Genomic DNA, 21,768 nt, shown 5'->3' on the forward strand with positions numbered 1-21,768 from the left:
AACAATTTGATAAAAATTATTGAATTTTCTGGAATCACAATTCTATAAAACCTAATGTCCCGTCTATTTGCGTATTTTTAAAAATGGCTTTACCAAAAATGATTTTTTGCCGCAAAAAACAGCCTCTTCAGTTTTTTATGAAAAGCAATTTTTTTCCGAAACACGACTAAAACAAAAAATTTATTAAGGCAAAAATTACCAATTATATTGTCTGACCTATTCTACAAACTTTTCAAAAATGATAATTAATGAGAAAAAAATTTTACTAGTAAAAATTATAATATCAGATATTAACAACGGATAGTTTAAACCTTTGAATTTATATTATAATAAAACAATTAAATATAGTTTAAAACATTTTAAACTTAATGACAAAAACAACCACATGTTTATTCTATACGAACATACAAACATACAACACAAAATTGTTTTATTAATCATAAACATATTTTTAAAAAACGAATATATAGACCCGACTGATTTATTATTAGAAAACAAACAAAACTTTTGTTCGAAAGATTATTATATATAATAAAATATTTGTTTTTGTGAAACAATAATAATAAAACACAAATGTATTAATTTATTTAGATAATCGGATATAGCTCTCTTTAAATCCTTTGCTAGAAAGGTTAATAACTTGCATTCGAACACCAACAGAATGATACAAGTGATATACCAAATTTGTAATTTTTGTTAAACTAGCTAAAAGACGGTAAATACGTCGATATATTCTTTGGCTAAGACAATTATGGCAATGAATAAGACACAGCAGAGTTAATAAAACAAATCAATTTGATTAAAAAATATTGGTAATTTGATTATATGGTATGGTTTCAAAAATTATAAATTTATAATAAATAAACCATTTTAATGTTATATCAATCAGAAAATAATATATTGAAATTGAAGTGTTGTTTTTTTATTCAAAAAATACCACTTGACATGTTTGCCATATTTTTCCAAGTGCCCATTCTTATTTATTATCAAACTCTATATTACATTGGGCAGTATTCAAATCAATTTGTTTCTTCGCTAATAATACACTCTTAATATTGTGTTGGTGTTGTATGAGAACTTTAAAACCACTGATAAAAATATTAAAAATGGGTAAATTAGGACTACGATTAAAAAGGGTGTTAGTATGTTAAAAAAACATTATTAATATTTAGAATAATTATTAATAAAAACTATATATATTACTTTTAATTTATTTAAATTACTAAAAAACAATTTAAGTAAAAAATATAAATACAATTTAAAATATCAAAGCTATTCCAATTAAAAATTTATTATACACAAAGTTAACACTGTATAATGTAGAGTTTATTTGTAAGTCTTTTATAACACACTTACATTAAATTATTAATGTTTTTTCATTTCATTGAATATATCACATTCGTTATCAAACTAAACTGTGTTTACTTGGTGGACTTTACGAGTTATGCTAATACTCCAAAATATTCGAGATATTTAATACCAACAACACCATGTTAATTATTGTTACATTAGACTTTGTGAGTATCAGTATTTAATTTCCAAAATGTTTTCAACCATTGACATTGGCGCAACATTTTGTCTGAAATTTGTTTGTAGTTTTTTTGCACACTTGAAGAAACATTCTCGAGCTTCAAAATGATTACCTAATTCATTTTAAAAAACTCTTAAAATATTTCTAATATTTTGACTATCTGTAAGTCCATTCTATCATCAAAATGAAGTGCCATTTTAAATGGTAACATTGTTATTCAAATCTCTATGCACTCATTAATTGAAAAATGTTGTGTGTCAGACAATGGCATTGTATCAAAATTTTCATTGATATCAATGAAATAACTCGATAACATGGAATATCCAAATGGTGTGTTGGTGCCCACAAATTTGATGACTAGCAAAACGTCAACAAGTCAAAAAAAAAAATTACAACTTTTTGTATTGTTTCAAATCATCGTGCAATTTCAGACATAATATGTACTTGACTTTACTTGACCTGACAATTGTTAACTTGTGTGGACGTTGATTTGAAGTGATGATGTTGAAGACCATGTAAAATTTTCAAATTGTGTAATACTGTTTATGTATTCTGCTTTGTACGTCTTGTGTACTACAACTTTTGAATATCATAATTCCATTGTTATAATGGAAACTTGTAGAAACTCCAAGATGGAGACTGAATTGATTACTATGTTACTTTGTTTGTAGATTTTAAATTGTATTATTTTAGCATCTTTGATCTCAGTGTCATTGTTTATCACCATCTCATTCTTCGTTTGAAAGCAAAAAGAAAATAGTATTCATTTTAATTATTTTTATACAATTGAAAAGGACTTATCATTCTGTTTCGACTATTTTCAAAATGTTCTTAATGTGGTTGTGATACCAATAACATCACGTCGAAGTTGTGGTTAATACAAAACTCTGTTTCCTCTTCTAATGATAAGACTTGTGCCATAAAACGGCAACTCGGATCAATTCAATTCCAAGTAAAAGTGATTGCTTAACCAAAAGCCCAGAATCCTCTCTAATGTTGTCAGTGAAGAACAATGATGTTTTAAGAAGTTCATATGGATCTGAATATGTTACTTGAATTATATTTTACTCATATAGAAAAATACTCTTAGATGCTAATTGCCAATGAAAGTCAATATATATTATATATTATAACATGTTAAGCAGACGACTTTAACAAAATACTCACAAAGATTTGTAAAATAAGAACATGTTGATTGTCACTTGTAGGTGTGTGGATATCATAGAATATTCTTTTAAAATACAAAGTAAAATGAATACATAAACTACTACAACTTCATGTATTAAATGAAACCTTCAGCCATCTTAAGGTGTTTGGGAAGGTTTGTAATTATCTCGTTAATATAAACAAGTTTACAACAACTTAAATAACAATGTTAAGGAATTTTCCAAAAGTCTACTTTGTATTGCCAACTTTGTTATATATTAATTGGACCACTTTAAAAAACATATAAGCTCAACTTTGTTAACAAAAATGTTTTGTTTGTTGTATTGTACTACTACTAATAATAATAATATAAGATATGTTGTTTGTTTCGTAATAAAACAAAATACTTTTTATTTTCAATATAAGTTTTATTCTCCTTATTAATATCTCCTTGAAAGATTTATTTAAAGATTTACAATCATTCATTTGAATATACAAATTTTTAAAGTGATAGTTTGTTGAGGATAATTGTTCTGATGTCTCGGTATTTTGTTTTTTTTCAAATTTAATTTAAATAACTAACTTTAAAACTAAAATTGATTTCATTATGATTCATCAATGAAAATACATAAAGCAATTTTTGGAAACATCATTATCAATCGAGTTGCCAACGTAGTGATCCAACACAATCAATTGTACTTGATCAAACATTAACTTTTTGTTTTTTGAGCTTAAGTTGAGTATTTTCACTAACTTCTGCCATATCAAAAACACTTTGAGTTCACCTTATGTTCTTCAATGGATTTTTCAGTTTAATTTTATATATTATTTGTACACTCATTAATCAAATATAAAACTATCTAAAGTTTTGAAACATTTACAACATAACAAGAGTCAAATTAACTTTGTTGTAGAACTTTTTAAAAGGTTAAAAATTTCCTTGCAAAAAGCAACTCCTAACTTTTTATTGGAAATATTTGATTGCTTGAATTGTCATTTTTATCAAATTATCTTATTAAATTATATTTATAGAAAACTTGGGGTACTTGTTATGGCTGTACAAACTAAAGGTTTATTTTCTTTCACTCCTATTTCAAAATAATTTTTCATATAAAAATTATACAATTATTATTATTAATTGTTTAATTATTATGTATAATTTATTGTTATTCAAATTATTAATTACTATAAATTAAGTATATGTAATAAATAAAAACAATAAATGACTAAATATTAATTAAAAATTGTAATAAATATCTTTTTGTATTAATTATTTAATTATTTAATATTATATTTAAATTATTCTATCATTAATTTGTGTTTTATTTATAGAACATTAAGGAGTCCTTGTCATTGCTGTACAAAATTCAAGCTAATTTTTTCTTACTTAAAAAAATTGAATAAATTTCCACAATTACATATATCTACTTTATTTATTAATTAAAAACTACTATTTTTTGACTTTATATCACTTAATTCTATTATATTAACTTATTATTATCTTTATTATTTGATGACGTGGTATATACTCACCATTTTACACAATCTTACATTTAGGTAATCTCTGTTCCCAGGAAGTGGGTGGGGGAGGGGGGCCGGCTTTAGGAGCCTCCACGTATACTTTGCGATAAATTGAAGAAATTGATTAAATCAATTTCGTTAAGTTATTTAATTGATTTATTCAATTATTTTTAATTTTTTAATAAAAATAAATATAAAAAATGAAATATCATTAAATTATCTCATTCGCTTCGATGAACTAATGTGTTTGATGGGAAAGAATCTTTACCAATATATTTGACACTTGATGGTATTGTAACACTGCTTAAACTACTGCATCTATAAAAACATCTATAACCAATTGATGTCACACTTGATGGTATTGTAACACTACTCAAACTACTGCATCCACTGAAACACCAATCATTAATTAATCTCACACTTGATGGTATTGTAATAACAATCAAACTACTGCATTCATAAAAACAATAACCACCAATTGATCTTATACTTGATGGTATTGTAATACTGCTTAAACTACTGCATTTACAGAAACAACTACCACCAATTGATCTCACACTTGATGGTATTGTAATACTCCTCAGACTACTGCATCCACTGAAACAACAATAACCAATTGATGTGACACTTGATGGTATTGTAACACTACCCAAATTACTGCATCCACTGAAACAACCTTCACCAATTGAACTAACACTCGATGGTATTGTAACACTTGTCAAACTACCGCAAAAACTGAAACATTTATCACCAATAGATGTCACACTTGATGGTATGTTGTTACCAAATTTCTTTCTATCAATTTGAGTGTAAGTGACATTTTTAAACTCAATGTTTCGATTTTTGTTTCTGTCAACAATTACAAAGTTAACACTGAACCACACGATGATTCGATAGAACTTATTCTTTAAAACATTTTTATTTTCCATATCTCCATTTTCTCTTCTGTTGATCATAAATTCATTGCCAAAGTTCTCATCCTTTTTATTCCACAAGTGAAGTGTCTCGATGTTTGGAAAGTATCCAAGTGTTTTGGAATTTAACGGAATCGGGTTGAAGTGGAACTTCTCCATATTACCACCAAACTTCTTGCATACCAACTCCAAGTTAATAAAGTTTCCAAAGTCGTCGAAGTACTTCGAGACTATCATGATGTGATAACCAGAAAGTCCACGCATTTTGATATTCTCAGTTTTTTAGTCTTTCAATATTTAAAAATTCTTTTTGTAAACATTTTTAAGGAATTATTGAATTATAGTCATTCAACATAACTAACTATTAAGGAAATATCGTAAAATATACTATTATTAAACAAAAAAAATTAATAAATTTTATATAATACATTATTTAAAGATTTAAAATTGTTTAGAAAATATAAAAAACAATTCACACTGAATGTTATTAATTGTGTTTGTTTTAAAACAATTCAATATAACTTTTGTTCTTAACCAAAATATTATTAAAATGACAATTAATAAATTATTAAAATTCAATCAAAACCAGACCAAATATTTTTTATTTTAAAGACCTGTGAAATACATTCACGAGTCTACATTAGATTTTTAAAATAATAACAAGAAATATACAATTTGTACGTTAAATTTTAACTTTGTCACAAAAACAAAAATTGTACTTTTTGACAATTAAAATCCATAACCAATTTCATCAATTACCCATGAAAATGGTTGATTGGAATTAAAAAAAAATGATGAATTTATACTTTTTTCAAAACTGTTGTGTTAACTTGTTTTGTAATATAATAACTAAAATATATAAAGTTGATATTTCTCACAATAATTAAAATATTTGAATAATAAACTTTTGATTGAAAGTTTTGTTAATAGAAATGAGTTGTAAACTTGTAGGACATAGATCACTCTTCGGACAATGGTTTGAAGAATGATAAATAAAAATTTTTACCATCATGCCAACCGTATGAATATGATATTAGATTACTATTTACTAAAAAGAACTCAACATAAATTTAGAACCAATATAAATAATATAATCTGGTTTACTTATCTATTTATTTTTAACTTTATTTAGAATAAAAAATAGAAAAATTGAAGTTTCAAGACAAATTTAAAACAAAATACAACAGTTATTACTAACTCTCATACATATAACACAAACGATGAACACTCAAACTGTATAACTTAATGATGATATTAATAAACTTCAATACTCTAAAAACCCTCAATGTTTTTAAACAAATTATTAAATAACAATCAAATAATAGTTACACAAACCAAATTCGTCAGTCCCTTGTGATTTGTTACTTGACAATTAATTACATTGAAATTGATAAATAAATAATACATGTAAAAACTTGAAAATATTAATAACTCTCAAATATTTCTCTCGAAAAAAAAACAACTTCTTTGCTTTTTTTTATTGCTTTTTATTATATTTTGACATGTAGCCACTTCAATCAAAAATTGGTTATCACAAACTACTTGACACGCATCAACAAAACACAGAAAATAACTCTTTTAAAATATCAATTGAATTTGTTGTAATAAATTAAGCTTTTGAATCTGTAACTTTAGCTCCAAGTCATTGACTTTCTTAACTCATGTTTTATTGTTCTTTTATTCCCGAGTTTTTTTTCTGTAAATCAACCTTTTGAGCGGTCAACAAGTTAACAAACTTCTCAACTTGTTCCTTATATTACCAAATACTATTTCATTTACAATCACTTTTTGGAGTTTATCTGCACGTTTTTTTGTCTGATTGTTCTTTTTGTTAATTGAAGATTATAATTTCAGAATTAAAATATAGCGAGATACAGATTTTTAGTTTGTTGAACTATTCGTATAGTTTTCTGTTTTTAACTCATTAATCTTTTGTGTATTTTATATCTAGTAGTATATAAATTACGTTACATTAGGGGGCACCCATTTTATCTATATTTTATCATAATTTAATTAAATCGCGAGTGACAGAGTTTCCAAAACCTGAAGGGGTGAAGCCCCAACTTGGAGATCTGAATTTTTCCCAAAATTCGGAATTAAAGAGTTCCAAAATTTAAAATATGATTTTTAATTTTTCATTTTTTTTTTAATTTTCCCTAAAATGAGCACCACACAAGAATACAGATTAAATAATTTTTACTCCAATTTTTTTATATTCAATTATAATTTTGTGTTATAATATATTTGTTTCATATACAGTTTTGTGTTATTTAATACAGATTAAAAAAACATTCGCAAAATGAAAATTTTATTTTGATTTTGTAAAAGGGGTGGAAAAAACCGCTTCAGGAAAAAAACCACTTTTGATAATTTTTGGTGAATAATGGTAAAATGTTTTCCAAATGTTATTTTATTTTATTTTTTTTATTTAAACAAAAAGAAAAAAACATCATTTTCATTTTGCCAAAGCATTTTTTCGAAGTGTTTAGAAGAAGGCTGTTAAAGTCTATTTATATTACGGTGAAAAGCTGAGTTATTACAGAATTTATTTGAAAGAAAACGGGAAACAGCTTACAATCGCAAGACATATAACCAAATATACATAAATTTTTAATTAATTTTTATTATAATATATTAGTGTAGTAAACGCAGTGTTTGTAAGTCTTATATCGTTTGAATTAACAAACCAAATTATCATCTTTGCAGAATGTATCATCATTTTTCTTATTTTCAGAGTAATTTAAATCAAGTCTTTTTGTTATTGTTGTTTTTGTGCTTTATTTTGTCTTCATAAACACATGAGTTCAAGTCTAAGTCGTCACTGTCGTGGTTTTGATGATGTTAAACATAATAAACAAACTGTTTGACCTTGCAATGAACGAGATAATTTGATATTGTCACTTTTGGAGATCTCCTTATAAACCCTTATAATTGGTAAAAAAAAGAACTTACATTTTTTTTCTAGATTATGTTTGCAATAAAACAATACCAACTATGTAAATTTTGATTATTAGTAAAGTTGGCGCATGATATAATTATTTTGCTTGGATATTGTCAAATGAAAAATAATTTTGTTTTTAAATGTTTAATCTATTGTTAATACATGGATTTTATTATAATTAATGACATTGCGAAAGATAAAAATGGAATTGTATTAAATAATATATTAACTATTCATTATTATTTTTTAACCATTTCTAAATTTAAAATCGTATTTTTGAAAAATTAGTACAAATAGATGAAAAACCAGGGACCAGACTAATTTTAGCTATTGAATATTAAGCGGATTTTATACAACAAAACGGGAAAATATATAAATGAATCAGGGTCGGCCAAACGATCATGTTATTGAAAAAAAAACTTAAAAAACATTAAAATGGTAAATAACATTATCATTTTTGAAAAACAAAGAATAAATGACAAAACACAATTATTTATACCATATGATAAAATAAAAAAAAATATAAAACAATAATTTATATAAAACAAGATGTTGTTTTTAATTTTCTTCAAAATACAACAACATTAATATATCTTTGTGTTAATATAATTGTACATTAAAACTATTCAATTGTATATTTTACATGTAAATGAAACAAATATAAAACTGCACTAATATATATATATATATATATATATATATATATATATATATATATATTCGTTTTTAATTCAACAAGTAATTATTATGTTAATGGATTATTATCATATTTTGAATAATCGTTTTCATTTATAAGATAACCAAAAGATAAGTTTTACTGTTTTTTCAAAGTAATATGGTTTATTTTATTCAAAAAATACATTGTTTGTTTTGTATAATTGCAAATGTTAATAAAAATACAAAATAATACAATTTGATTGATTCATTGACACTTTATTTTAAAAGGGACATAAATGAACAATTCAATTTTTTTTAGTAATTTATATTCATGTACGTTTTGAAAAATTATAAATCAATTGTAAAAAAAATAAATTTTATGTCAAAATCACTCAAATTATTTATAATAATTTTTGTTATTTGGAATTATCTTCTGTCTCTCTAAGTATTATAATCGGTGAATATTGTTATTTAATTCAAATAACTTTGTAGCTGAATATTTCACATGTTTTAAACTTTTCAATCATTGTTCTTAAAAACTAAATTTTTACACAATATAATGATAATTTAATCAAGTTAAAATTTGTTTAAATCGTTAAAAATAGTTTAAACAATTTTTAAAAACATTTTTACACAAAAAACTTTTTGAATTATTTGTTGAAAATATGCTAAAACTTAAAATGAACTGACACGTTTTAGAGATTGCCACGAAGTTGTTTAAAAACTGGATCTTGGCCGACCCTGAATGAATGTGTAATTTTCTAATTATTTGGTCTTTAAAACGGTTATTTTTCGGGATGAAAAAAACGAATGTGTTGTATAAAGTATGAATGAACAACAGCTTAGTGTGAGTCATAATAGTAAGTTTATTATTATATATTATTATTTAATTATAAAATGTTATTCTTTTTCAACCTTGTTTAACTTCAACACAACCATTCAATTAAATCGTTCATTCATTTTTTAAAGATAACAATGAATTCTTCTTTATTCACTTGGTTGATTTAATGAGTCACTTTTCGTTCAGTATTAAAAGTAACTCATGCAATAAATGAAAATAAAGAAAATAATAAATAAATTATTGGAATTTTAGACATTCAGTATATGATTGATGATTATTAAAAGTATTCAACAATAAGAGATAAATCAATATAAAAAACAAACACTACTTTGGCTCGGCTGGGAATTAACAATAAAGGCAGCTTCAATTGATTAATTAAGAGTTTCATATTTTATAGTTTTTTCTATTTTATTTAAAAAAACAGAGTGTCTATTAATACTTGGTCCCTGGTTTTTGAAAATAAACCAACATATCCTCCAAAAAACCTGATTATTTAGGGATTTTTCCATAACAAGAAAAATTTATAACTAAAATAAAACGGCTTAATTTAGTCTGGTCCCTGGTTTTTCCTCTATATGTATAATGGGTCCATAAAGTGGTCAGAATCCATAAACCCATCAAAGAAATTGGTAGAACTTCTTTTAAAACCAAATGTATAGCATAATTTTCTTTATTTATTTTTTATTATTTTTGTTGATAACCCTTGATATTTTGATTTTTTGTGACTTAATGGGACAAGCAATAAAAATTCAATAATCAAAACAATCTTTGATTTAAAAAACAACCAATAAAACAGAAGAAAAAATTACTAACCAATTTTGGAATGTTTTCATTTGAAATTGAAATTCAACAAATATTTTGTCTTTTTATAACCAGTCATTGTGTGACGGGTCAATTACAATTCTTAACGGACGTTTTTTATTACAACAAGGATAAAACTGGATCAACATTTTTTTATTGATAAAAATTTGTTTAATCATAATGGCGAAATACAACAGTAAATTAAAAAAAATAGTGTGTTATAATTTTATTAACATTGTAGCGTGCACAAATCTATATTACTATCTTATCGTGAAACTGTTTAATATAAGATAAGTTGTTAGGTGCGGGTGTAAAAATGACTTCTTGTTGAGAAAAATAATCATCTTTTTCGTTTTAAAATTCAACCCACATGTGTACCAAAATAAGAATGAAAACGTTCTCTTATTCAAAGTTTGATTCCTTAAAATGATTGTGTCGAGAAACAACAACTTATATTGGTCTATCACTCTTTTTCAATTTTATTTAGAAAAATAATAAAAAATGTATTATAAATATTTAATTATAATAATTAAAAATATAATACAAAAAAGAATAATGACAATAATAAAATGGTGTTGATAAGCTTGATTCTTTAAAATTAAAGATCACATATACCACATCATGGTATCACATTTTTATGCCCAATAAAAATCCATACCATGACACCTGAATTAAACTTTGGTATAGGAACTGAGTCCTTATCAGTGAATCCCCCCGTTCGTCTCCAAATGTAGTGCCCATAGGAATAAATGTAAAACTGGCTCTCGTCAGAGATAATAGTGTTGTTAATCCAGCGTGCCAATAACCTTTTATTGTTAAAATATCGAGAACAAAATTGAAGTCTATCTTAAATGTGTTTTGTAGTCATGTTTAGTCTCTTTATCAATTTTATCAGGAAAAAACAAAAAGTTTTTTCCTGATTTTCCAAAAAGAAGAAAGAGGCATATCTTGGGAAATGTATAATGAAGAAGAACGCGGATCAGATAATGTTATTTTTAAGACCAAGATTTTACTTTATCTGGCGACACCTTGAGTGGTTGACCAATCTTCTTTGGTTTTTGCTCCTTCTTTTCAACTACGTAACGGTACTTCGAGACACTCCAGCAAACTTACATACTTTAGTATAATAATATTTTTCATCAAGAAGTTCCTTGGCTCTAAGCATCTTCTTTTCCTTTTTAGCATTGTAAAGTGATCCCTCTGTGGCATTTGGCATCTTTAATTTGAATAATTTTTATTATTTTGTTTTTTAATGCACTTCTAGGAAAAAAGTCTTATTCTTGGGAATCAAAAAATCCCTCTATTTTTAAAAAAAGAAATTTTTAAAATTTAAACAGAAATCGCCAAGTTAAAAAATAAATTTAAAACCCGTTCTTCTTTTTTTACTTGAAAAAACTCTTAATTTTTTTTTAATTTTCAACTTCTTAAAAATAAAAATGAAAAAAAATATTTGGAAATTCCATTAGAGACTTTTGAAAACAAATTTATAATTTTTTTTACTTGTTAATTATAAATATGAAAAGATTATACCCACATGAATAAACATTTTCTATAAACAAAGTTTTTAACACCAATTTAAATAGAAAATGTTCGACATTTTATAATTGAACATATTTTTATTTCCCGCAATTTAACGGTGTTTTGGGGCAATAAAATTTTGGAGAAAAAACAAAACTGTCTTAAAAAAAATAAAAATAACATTGGTTTCAATTGATTAGACAATTTTGTAAAGTTTCGGTTTTTGGAGGGTTAAAATAAATGGTCGTGTTTAATTTGTGCACATTTATTACAACGGTAAGAAGCCCTAATCATTAGGATTTTTTACTAAAGGTTTGGATTCATTTCTAAGGTACTGGGTCCATTTTCTTTATTGTAAATGTAATAAAATAATAATTATAAAAATAATAAACTTAATTACAAAAAAATATTATAAAACAATAAGTCAAGCATATAACTCCCCCAACTGTTAATAGAAAAAAGACTTTTATAAGAATAAATAATTACCCACTTTACATTCATTATAATATGAACATTATAATAATTTAAAAATAATTTTATACAACAATAATAACATTTTATTCATTACACAGTGAGTTGTGTAAAATATGATATATTGTATCAAAAATTAATTTATAAATATTAATTTGAAATTATGTTAATAAATTAAATTGATCAAAAAGTGTAGTTTTTTTATTATGAATATAACAATAATCTAGTAGTTTGTTTGATGTATATAAAAGAAGTTATCAACTTTAAAATAATATTTAAATGGAAAAAGAGTATGAAAGAAGTTCATCTAATGAATAAACTGACAACACTTCAGAAAATAACGAGCATGGAAGTTCAAAAGATAGTGAAGAAGATTGGGAAATGCAACAAATTTCAGAAATTATAATTAAAAAAGAAGATGTTGAAGATTATATTTTTGGTTCACACAACAATTCCATTAATAGTTATGAAGAACAAGAACAACCATTAAATGATAATGAAGTTTCTGTCGATATGACAACTGTTTTGATTCCACCAGAAGCAAAAACGATTGACAAATGGGCTTTTAGAAATTACACATTTGAGTCATTAATAATCCCAAATCATATTCAGTCAATTGAAGAATATGCTTTTAATGATTGTACGAACTTAAAAAGTGTTGTTATTCCAGACTCTGTGACTTCGATTGGAAAAAATGCATTTGATGGGTGTCCACTCACTTCCATTGTTCTTTCAAAAAATTTAACTTCGTTATCTAATGGAGTATTTTGTGGAAACCAATTGGTTTCTTTTACTATTCCTGATACCATTCTGAGTCTTGGGACAAATGTATTTTACTCAAATAACTTTCTTTCTCGAGATATTATTATTGGATCACAAAATCTAAACATTAACGGATTAACATCAATTGAAATGTCTGATAACGTTACCCGAATTGGGCCAAATGCTTTTAGTTTATTAGACAAACTAATTCACATCAAATTGTCAAGTAAATTAACAGAGCTTCCCGATTGCACGTTCATTGACGACCAAAGTTTACAATGTGTTGATATTCCAAATTGTGTTACTAAAATTGGACAGAGATGTTTTGAAAATTGTCCTCTTGATAAAAACAAAGTGTTTATATTACACAAAAACATTGAAATAATTGATAAAAACGCTTTTAATAATTGCAAATTTAAAGAAGTTGTTATTGAAGGAAAGATCAAAGAAATTTCAGATAATACATTTACAAACTGTTTATCTCTTTCTAAAATTACTCTTCCCGAAACGGTGACAAAATTTGGGGACTACTCATTTGAAAATTGTGGGTTTGATCAAGTCTTTTTTATGAAAAATTTAAAAGAATTTGGGTTTGGAGTCTTTTCTAATAACAAAAAAATTAGTGAACTTGTTTGGGATGAGAATTTTAGACAAATTCCAGACAGTTTTGTAAAAGGCTGTGTAAATATCACCAAAATAGTTATATCAAGTACAGTCACTGCAATTGGACAATGTGCATTTTATAATTGTAAATCGCTTATAAGACTTGAGTTTCCGAATTCGGTTGTTAAATTTGGAAATTATGTTTGTAAGAATTGTGAGCATTTAAAAAATGTCACGCTTTTAATTGGAACAACTAAAATCAAACAAGGAATGTTCTTATTGTGCCAAATTAAGTAAAATCAGAAATATTGAAAATATCACAGAAGTCGAGCAAAAAGGTTTCAATAGAACAAGTAGTCTCTTTGCACATGGAATTCCAAATACATTAAAGAAAATTGGTTCTCAAGTTTTTTCTAGTTGCGGCATTAAACAATTTGTTTTTCCAAATATAGAAATATATGACCATGCTTTTTCTGGCAACTCCAAACTAACAAAAGTAGTTTTTTCAGAAGGGGTAAAAACACTACCAAATGGTTGTTTTAATGAATGCCCAAATCTTAAAATTGTTGAAATACCAAACAGTGTTGAATCGATTGGAGATGAATGTTTCAGTAAATGTTCAAGTCTTGAAGAAATTACAATTCCAAACGATGTCAAAACTCTTGGAAATTATTGCTTCAATGACTGTAAGAACTTGAAAAGTGTTATTAAAAACGAGAAATTAATTTATGATCGAAACGTGTTTTCTGAATGTTTAAAACTGACAACCGAAAAAGTTGTTAAAAAAGAAAATCTAATTATTGGGACTGTTGCCGACATTCCATTTGGATTTAGAGCAATTGAAAACAGTGCATTTGAAGACAATAATAAATTAGAAGAAGTTATAATGCCAGACACAATTAATTACCTTGGAGAAAATTGTTTTAAAAACTGCACTAAATTAACAAAAGTTGTTATTTCTAAAAACCTAAAAAAATTGAATGTCGAGGATTTTGCGGGGGGTGTTAGTCTTAAGGAAATTGTACTTCCAGACGACCTAAAAACTATTGAAAAGGCTGTTTTTGTGGATGTATTAATCTCTCGAAAATAGTTATACCAAGCGAAGTTGATACACTCAAACAACGCGTTTTTGAGAATTGTGAAAAGCTTGAAATTGTTGTCCTTCCAGATAATTTGAACGACATAAAAGATTCGGCGTTTACTAACTGCAAAAGTTTGAAAGAATTGGTTTTTCCTCTACATCTAAAATTTGTTGGAAAAAAGTGTTTCCAAAAATGTGAAAAACTCGAAAGGGTTGTGTTTAATAAAGAATTGTATTCAATGGGGAATCTCATGTTTGGTGGTTGTATTAGTTTGAAAGAGGTTGTTATTGATAACATCGATGTTCCGTTTAGATGTTTTGATGGATGCACTAATCTTGAAAAGGTAGAATTTAAAATCAATGTTAAAGTCTTGAATAAATGGTGTTTCAGAAATTGCAAAGCGTTAAAAGAAATCACATTACCAAAGACTTTAAAGTTTGTTGACGAACAGAATGTTTTCGTGGGATGTGATAATTTAGAAAAAATCATATACTCTGAAAACAGTTAAAAAAGTTGATAATTATGAATATTTGTAAAAATATCCAATTTAAAAAATAAACAATAATTATTTTTAAATATAATAAAAATTAGTTGTTTTTAAAACTAAAAATGTTTTAATAATTAAAAATCTTAATATATTTTTGCCATTATTTTGTTATCATAATAAAAAGGCGATAAAATTAACATTGACCATCATCAGCTATTTAAACAGACTTTTTTTACAAATAGTTTTTGAAATATATAAAATAATTAAAAAATTAAAAATGGAAAATATTGAATTTGATCCATGATCATAAGAATTCCGAACAATCATTTAAATCAGTGGAAATTAAATGTAATAAGGAGCATTAAAAAGAGCAGTCAAAAATATGCATTTGTATGGCTCATTTGTGTATATATTCAAGCCAATTTTCATAATTTCTTTAACTCATATTTTGACCCTTAACAAGCGTAGAAACGGTCTTTAATTCTACCAAACACCAACAAAAAGTGAATGACTTTTCTTTATTAATGCACAAACAATAGATGAAAGGTGGACCATTTCTTAAAAAACAAAATCAGCTAATACTTTGTTTTCAAAAATGTTGTAATAGTTAATGCAAATTTCTTATCCATCAACAAATAAATTATTTAAAACATAAAACTAAGTAGTGCTGAATTACTTAATGAACTTTGCTGATGATCTGGATGAGATCAACGAGTCTTGTGGAATATCCCCATTCATTATCGTACCATGCAATGAGTTTGCAGAAGTGTGGGTTCAAGATAATGGTAGCAGCAGCATCAAAGATAGAGCTTCTGTCGTCATGAATAATGTCTGATGAGACGACCAAGTCGTGTGTAATACCCATAATTCCCTTAAGTTCACCTTCAGCGTATTTGGTGATAGCAGCGTTGATATTTTCGATTGTAACCTCCTTCTCAGTTCTGACAGTCAAATCGACACATGAGACGTCTGGAGTTCCAACTCTGAATGACATACCAGTGAGCTTTCCGTTTAATGATGGGATGACTTTTCCGACAGCCTTGGCAGCACCAGTAGTAGCTGGAATGATGTTACAAGCCGCGCATCTGCCAGCTCTCCAGTCCTTTCCGGATGGACCATCGACTGTCTTTTGAGTGGCAGTAGTGGAGTGAATGGTGGTCATCAGTGCTTCAATGATACCAAACTCGTTGTTGATGATCTTGGCAAGTGGAGCAAGGCAGTTGGTAGTGCACGAGGCATTGGACAAAACGTTCATCTCTGGTTTGTAGGCTTCAGTGTTGACACCAACAACAAACATTGGGGCATCAGCGGATGGTGCGGAGATGATGACCTTCTTGGCACCTCCCTTAAGGTGAGCTTCGCATTTTGGGATTGTGGTGAACACACCAGTGGATTCAACAACATAGTCTACACCGAGTTTTCCCCATCCAATTTGAGCCGGGTCTTTTTCAGCTACAACGATAATTTTGTGCCCATTAATGGATAAGTTGCCTCCTTCAACAGCGATGGTGCCTGGGAACTTTCCATGGACAGTATCATACTTGAGCATGTATTCCATGTACTTTGGGTCCATGAATGGGTCGTTCAAAGCAACCAAGTCGAACTCGGGGCGGGTAAGAATCACTCTTGCAACCAACCTTCCAATTCTTCCAAAACCATTGATTCCTACTTTAATTGCCATTTAACTGATGTTTAAAAAGATATATCACAGCATTTAAATTGATTACACACGTGGTAATAAGTATATATTGTGTAACTTATTTTTAGTGTTTATAATAATATTTAATTTAACACACAAATTTATTGAAAAAAAAACACAAAACGGCAAACACATCGTGATAAATCTTAAAGTTATTGTTTATTAAGAATTAAAATTTTTATTCGAATACTAATATTTTATGAATAATCGTTTTTTGGAATAATTTTTGTTTAAAAAAATAGAACTTCAATCAAAGTAAATTGTGTAATTTATTATAAAGAGTTGTAATAAGTATAAAAAATTTGTGTACAAACTATCAATTTATTATTTTAATTCAATATTGCTTATTATATTATTTAAATATGTAATATATTATTTATATATGTAATAAAACATTTTCAAAAACGTTTTAAAAATAAACTACACAATAAAAAATATCACAAAAGATTTTAAATTTAACAAACTAAATAATTAACTTGATGTCATCTTCACAAATTATTAGATATAACACTTTTGAATAATTATATTTTTCGTTGTAAAATAAAATGAAACGAAAAAGTTGATTAATCAATCAACTTTGAATGAATTAAATCATCTTTTCTATACAACAAATTAAATTTATAGTTAATATTTAATCATATTAAATTAATTTGAGTATTTGAAGATAAAAATTGAGTTGATCTAGTTTATTATAATATATATGATAATGAATTGAAATAATGTTTCTAAAAAAACAAAAAAATAATTATTAAACATAACAGAAATTTTATTTGTTGTCAACCAAAGTTATTATATGTTAACATGATGAATTAATTCAATTATGTTAAATAATTGTTTATAACTGAACAGAAGACGATTATGGATATAATATTTTCGCTTTAAACACAACAAATCTTTAAATGTGCCGATTTTTTAAAGTGATTGTTCGGTAATAAGTTACTTACAAAAAAACGTTTTACATCTTCAAAAACTTTTATCACATAGTTTTTTTTAAAAAAACGGTGTTTATCAATTAATATATTTGAACTGTATTGTTATTAGTACGACCATTCAAGCCATATATAAACTGTTTTTAAATGCACCAATAGCAAAAATATGACACGAACAACACAGATAAAATAATAAATACAATACTTTTGTAAAAGCATATAAAACCCATCGCATTTAACATAAACTATATGGAACATTTTACAAATAATAATTTTTATCACCATTGTCACTTATTGACACTGCGATTAATTTGATTGCATTTTTTTGCGTTGATGACCAATTCTATATAAAACACATCGTTAAAACCTTGAGCTTATTAAAGAAATAGGATTTGATAAAAATAATTTATTATTTTTACATTTTTAGAAAATACAATTGAATGCCAAATACTCATTAAAATACGAATTTTTATTCGAGATATCATTATATAATAATTATATCATCATCGACATAAATCTACAAAAATTAATCATTAAAATTTGTTCATCTTTGGGAAAAAGCTAAATACAAATAAAAAGTGATTTCTTGTCATTAAATAATTATTTAATTTATTGTTTAAAATTAAAAAAATTAAATTAAAATAAATTTATCTTACAAGGTAATTATTTAGCCTTTTTTGAAATACTTTTTAAAATATTCTATTATTAATTGTTATAATGATATATCCGAATTTGTGAATATTAGAGTAATTTATCATAAAGAAAATTATTACTTTCGACAAAATAACCAATTACTTTGAACGTTGTATTTACAAAAGGTGTATTTATAACAACAATGAAGAATATAAATGATATGACCTTAAAAACACCGTTTTTATATCATTATTGTGTTTCTTTTTGAAAAATTAACTTTTCAAAGCACAAATTATCATATCAAACAACACAAATTAAGTTTATGGCAAATCAAAAATACCTTTTATTAATCCGATATATAAACTTTATGAAAACGTTCATTTACTATTTAAACTCGAATAATAAAACATTAAGCATCAAATGATTCCCATCTTTCTTGTTGTGTTAGTTGCTCAAGCCGAATATCTCATGACCACCTACGATGAATATGTGAATGTCTATCAACTCGATAAATGTTATTACACTGGAAGCAACAAGTATACAAAATACGTTAAAGATGGCAAGAAGGCAAGAATTTTCACATCAAATACATGTGATAATTGGGTTGATGAAGGCTCTTTTGAGCTTGAAAACAATCAATTGTTTTCGAATAACCTTCCAGAATACTCAGCAGTTGCTTATTCAAACATTGATGCGGAACACTGCACCATCAAAGGAAGTGGACCATATCCATTAGAAATGTTAATCAAAACCGGATGTGTCAAAACATCATTTACAACCTCATCGAAATCAGAATTTGTAGATGGGTGGTTCCATAAATACACGTATAATACATCAACCACATGTGCTGGAACTCCAACAAATGTTGTGACCAAGGGACTGGGAATATGCTTTACAGATAAAGAAGGATTGTATTACACAATCAGAGACTCTGCAGCAACATTTTCAATGTTGGTTGCATTGATATTGGCTCTATTAATTTATATAAAAATGAGTCATTTCTTATGTTGTTTACATTTTTAGATATTAATGTATATATCAATTTATAAATTGTTTATTTGTATACCTTTTATTTTATCAGTGGTTTGGATTTTAATTTGTTTTTAAACTTTATATAATTTTTTCAATATTTGTCAATATTATTATTACTAAAAGATTTATATAATTAAATGGACAAAACAATTTGGCAAAAAATTCCTATATTAATAAATTTCATTCAAAAATGAACATTTTTAAATAATTACTGTAAAGTTATAATTGTATTTATTATTTTGATATAAAATACCAATTTTAATATTATAATACAAATCACAGTACACATATTTAAATTGATAAGTATAAACACATTTTATTTGTTATTAATACTTTTTGTATATTGATTTAAAGTATACTACTTATTTTAACTCTATCAAAATTACATCAAAATTTTAAAAATTATATGTTTTAAACATAAAAACTTTTATTATGTTATTGTAATGTTTATTTAAATGTTGTTATTTTTTGAAAATTGCAAATATTTTACACATTTTTTTAATTTAGAATTTTGTGCCTAAAATCAAAAAGGTATACTTTGAAACACATGATTTCAATTAAAAAATTAATTATTAAAACAAGATAAAATAAAAAGAAAACCGAATACAAAAAACAATTAATAAATCAATAACACATAACATGCAAACACGTTTGAGTTTAATTATAGATACTCTTTTTAAAAATCCAATTGTTTAAACCAAGAAAATTAATCCAAAAATAAAATCAACGTGTCGAATTAATGATTTTTACATAATGATGTTTTCAAGAAACTTTCGTTCAATAAAAGACAAAATCTTATTAAAATATATAAAAAGTACAAAAGCAACATGTCAAAAATTCACTTCACCCCAATTTACCTTTATAACCAAACATATTAATATTTTTAACACTTTGAGACTTTGTAATAATGGGTAGTTACTGTTATTAACAATTTTTTATATATAACTGAGACGCGTTCTTTATAATTTAATTTACGAACAAACAACATAATATACGCTTCTATATATAATTTTCATGTTATTGGTCGTCCAACTGCAATACAAAATTTAATTTCAATTTTTAAAAGTGAGTCAAATCATTAAATAATTCGATGATACAATTTCAATGGAACATAAATAATAAATTACAATTTTATTTGAACTTTTTTACAAATCACAACTATTTTAAGCATTGTGTTTATTTTTGCATTGTTATATTCACTTTTACGTTGGAATACTAACAATTTGAATTAAAATGTACATTTTTTTTATTTACTTTCTTGTTCTTTTGACATTTTTATAGTTACATTAAAGATATCTAATTGATTCAGCTTATTTAGCTATTGTCATGACATTTGTGGGTGTGCATCTATCAAATTTTATCTTTTTTAATTGTTATAAGTAATATATAGTCTCTGTATTTTATATATGTTTATCAATGGCTATATATTGCCTTTTAATTTAATTTATTATTCCAATTATGATCAAAAAAATGAATATGAAGTTTTGATGTAAACTTTTTTTGTCATTTAAAATAATTTCGTTTACTTTTAAAAGTACAGATCATCACTTTTTCATTACAATAATTTATCATTATGTTTTTTATTGTTTTGATATATTATAATAAATTGTAATTGTTGTCCAAACTATATTTAATTTAAATAAAAAGTTTACTTATTTTTATATAACATTACAGGAAACTTTTTTATTTGTAACTTTATATTGAGTTGTTAATATTATATTTAACAAATTGAAACAGAGTTTGGTGTATTATTTAAACACTCGGCTCATTATATTTGTGACAATTATGTTTTGTCATTGATGTAAATGCTTACATTTTCAATTTTACAACCAATTGTTAATATTTATTTATTAAAATTGTTATATAATTCAAAGTGTAAAAAAATAAAAAGTGTCAAATGATGAGTCACAAAAACTGAATTAATTCACAGCGTAGATTTATTTCTTCTCCTCCTTCTTTTCAGTGGCAGCAGCCTTTGGTGCGGCTTCCTTTTGTGCAGCAGCAGCTCCCTTTTTCCCTCCCTTCTTTGGCATGTGTTTTAAACAAGTGATTTGAAAGTTGCTGTCTTCCCTTTTATAGAGCAATCGTTATTGTGGATGTTTACCAGCCCTTATTATTATTATACCATTAACCGGGAATCCCAGATGCCACATCACCGCGTTTTTTTGGTGTGCTAGAAACAACAATGACGTGGCGCTTT

General features: G+C 25.7%; 4 protein-coding genes across 4 annotated transcripts; 2 read left to right on the forward strand and 2 right to left on the reverse strand.

Moving 5' to 3' along the window:
- Positions 1-4,183: 4,183 nt before the first annotated feature.
- On the reverse strand, positions 4,184-5,376 carry EIN_292280 (hypothetical protein; the record flags this gene model as incomplete). The annotated part of the gene is made up of 2 exons (XM_004258772.1): positions 4,184-4,297; positions 4,498-5,376. The coding sequence occupies 2 exons, from the start codon at positions 5,374-5,376 to the stop codon at positions 4,184-4,186; spliced, it is 993 nt and encodes a 330-aa protein (XP_004258820.1).
- A 7,478-nt stretch (positions 5,377-12,854) lies between these two features.
- EIN_292290 (hypothetical protein) lies at positions 12,855-15,296 on the forward strand (the record flags this gene model as incomplete). The annotated part of the gene is given in 3 exon segments (XM_004258773.1): positions 12,855-13,937; positions 13,975-14,795; positions 14,807-15,296. 3 exon segments carry the CDS (start codon positions 12,855-12,857, stop codon positions 15,294-15,296), a joined length of 2,394 nt encoding a protein of 797 aa, XP_004258821.1.
- Positions 15,297-15,951: 655 nt separating this feature from the next.
- On the reverse strand, positions 15,952-16,956 carry EIN_292300 (glyceraldehyde-3-phosphate dehydrogenase, putative; the record flags this gene model as incomplete). The annotated part of the gene is made up of 1 exon (XM_004258774.1): positions 15,952-16,956. One exon carries the CDS (start codon positions 16,954-16,956, stop codon positions 15,952-15,954), a length of 1,005 nt encoding a protein of 334 aa, XP_004258822.1.
- Positions 16,957-18,956: 2,000 nt separating this feature from the next.
- EIN_292310 (hypothetical protein) lies at positions 18,957-19,559 on the forward strand (the record flags this gene model as incomplete). Its single annotated transcript, XM_004258775.1, has 1 exon — positions 18,957-19,559. One exon carries the CDS (start codon positions 18,957-18,959, stop codon positions 19,557-19,559), a length of 603 nt encoding a protein of 200 aa, XP_004258823.1.
- Positions 19,560-21,768: the final 2,209 nt, after the last annotated feature.

This window comes from Entamoeba invadens (assembly GCF_000330505.1).
Source record: "Entamoeba invadens IP1 unplaced genomic scaffold scaff_1105074725111, whole genome shotgun sequence".
Lineage (NCBI taxonomy): Eukaryota > Evosea > Mastigamoebida > Endamoebidae > Entamoeba > Entamoeba invadens.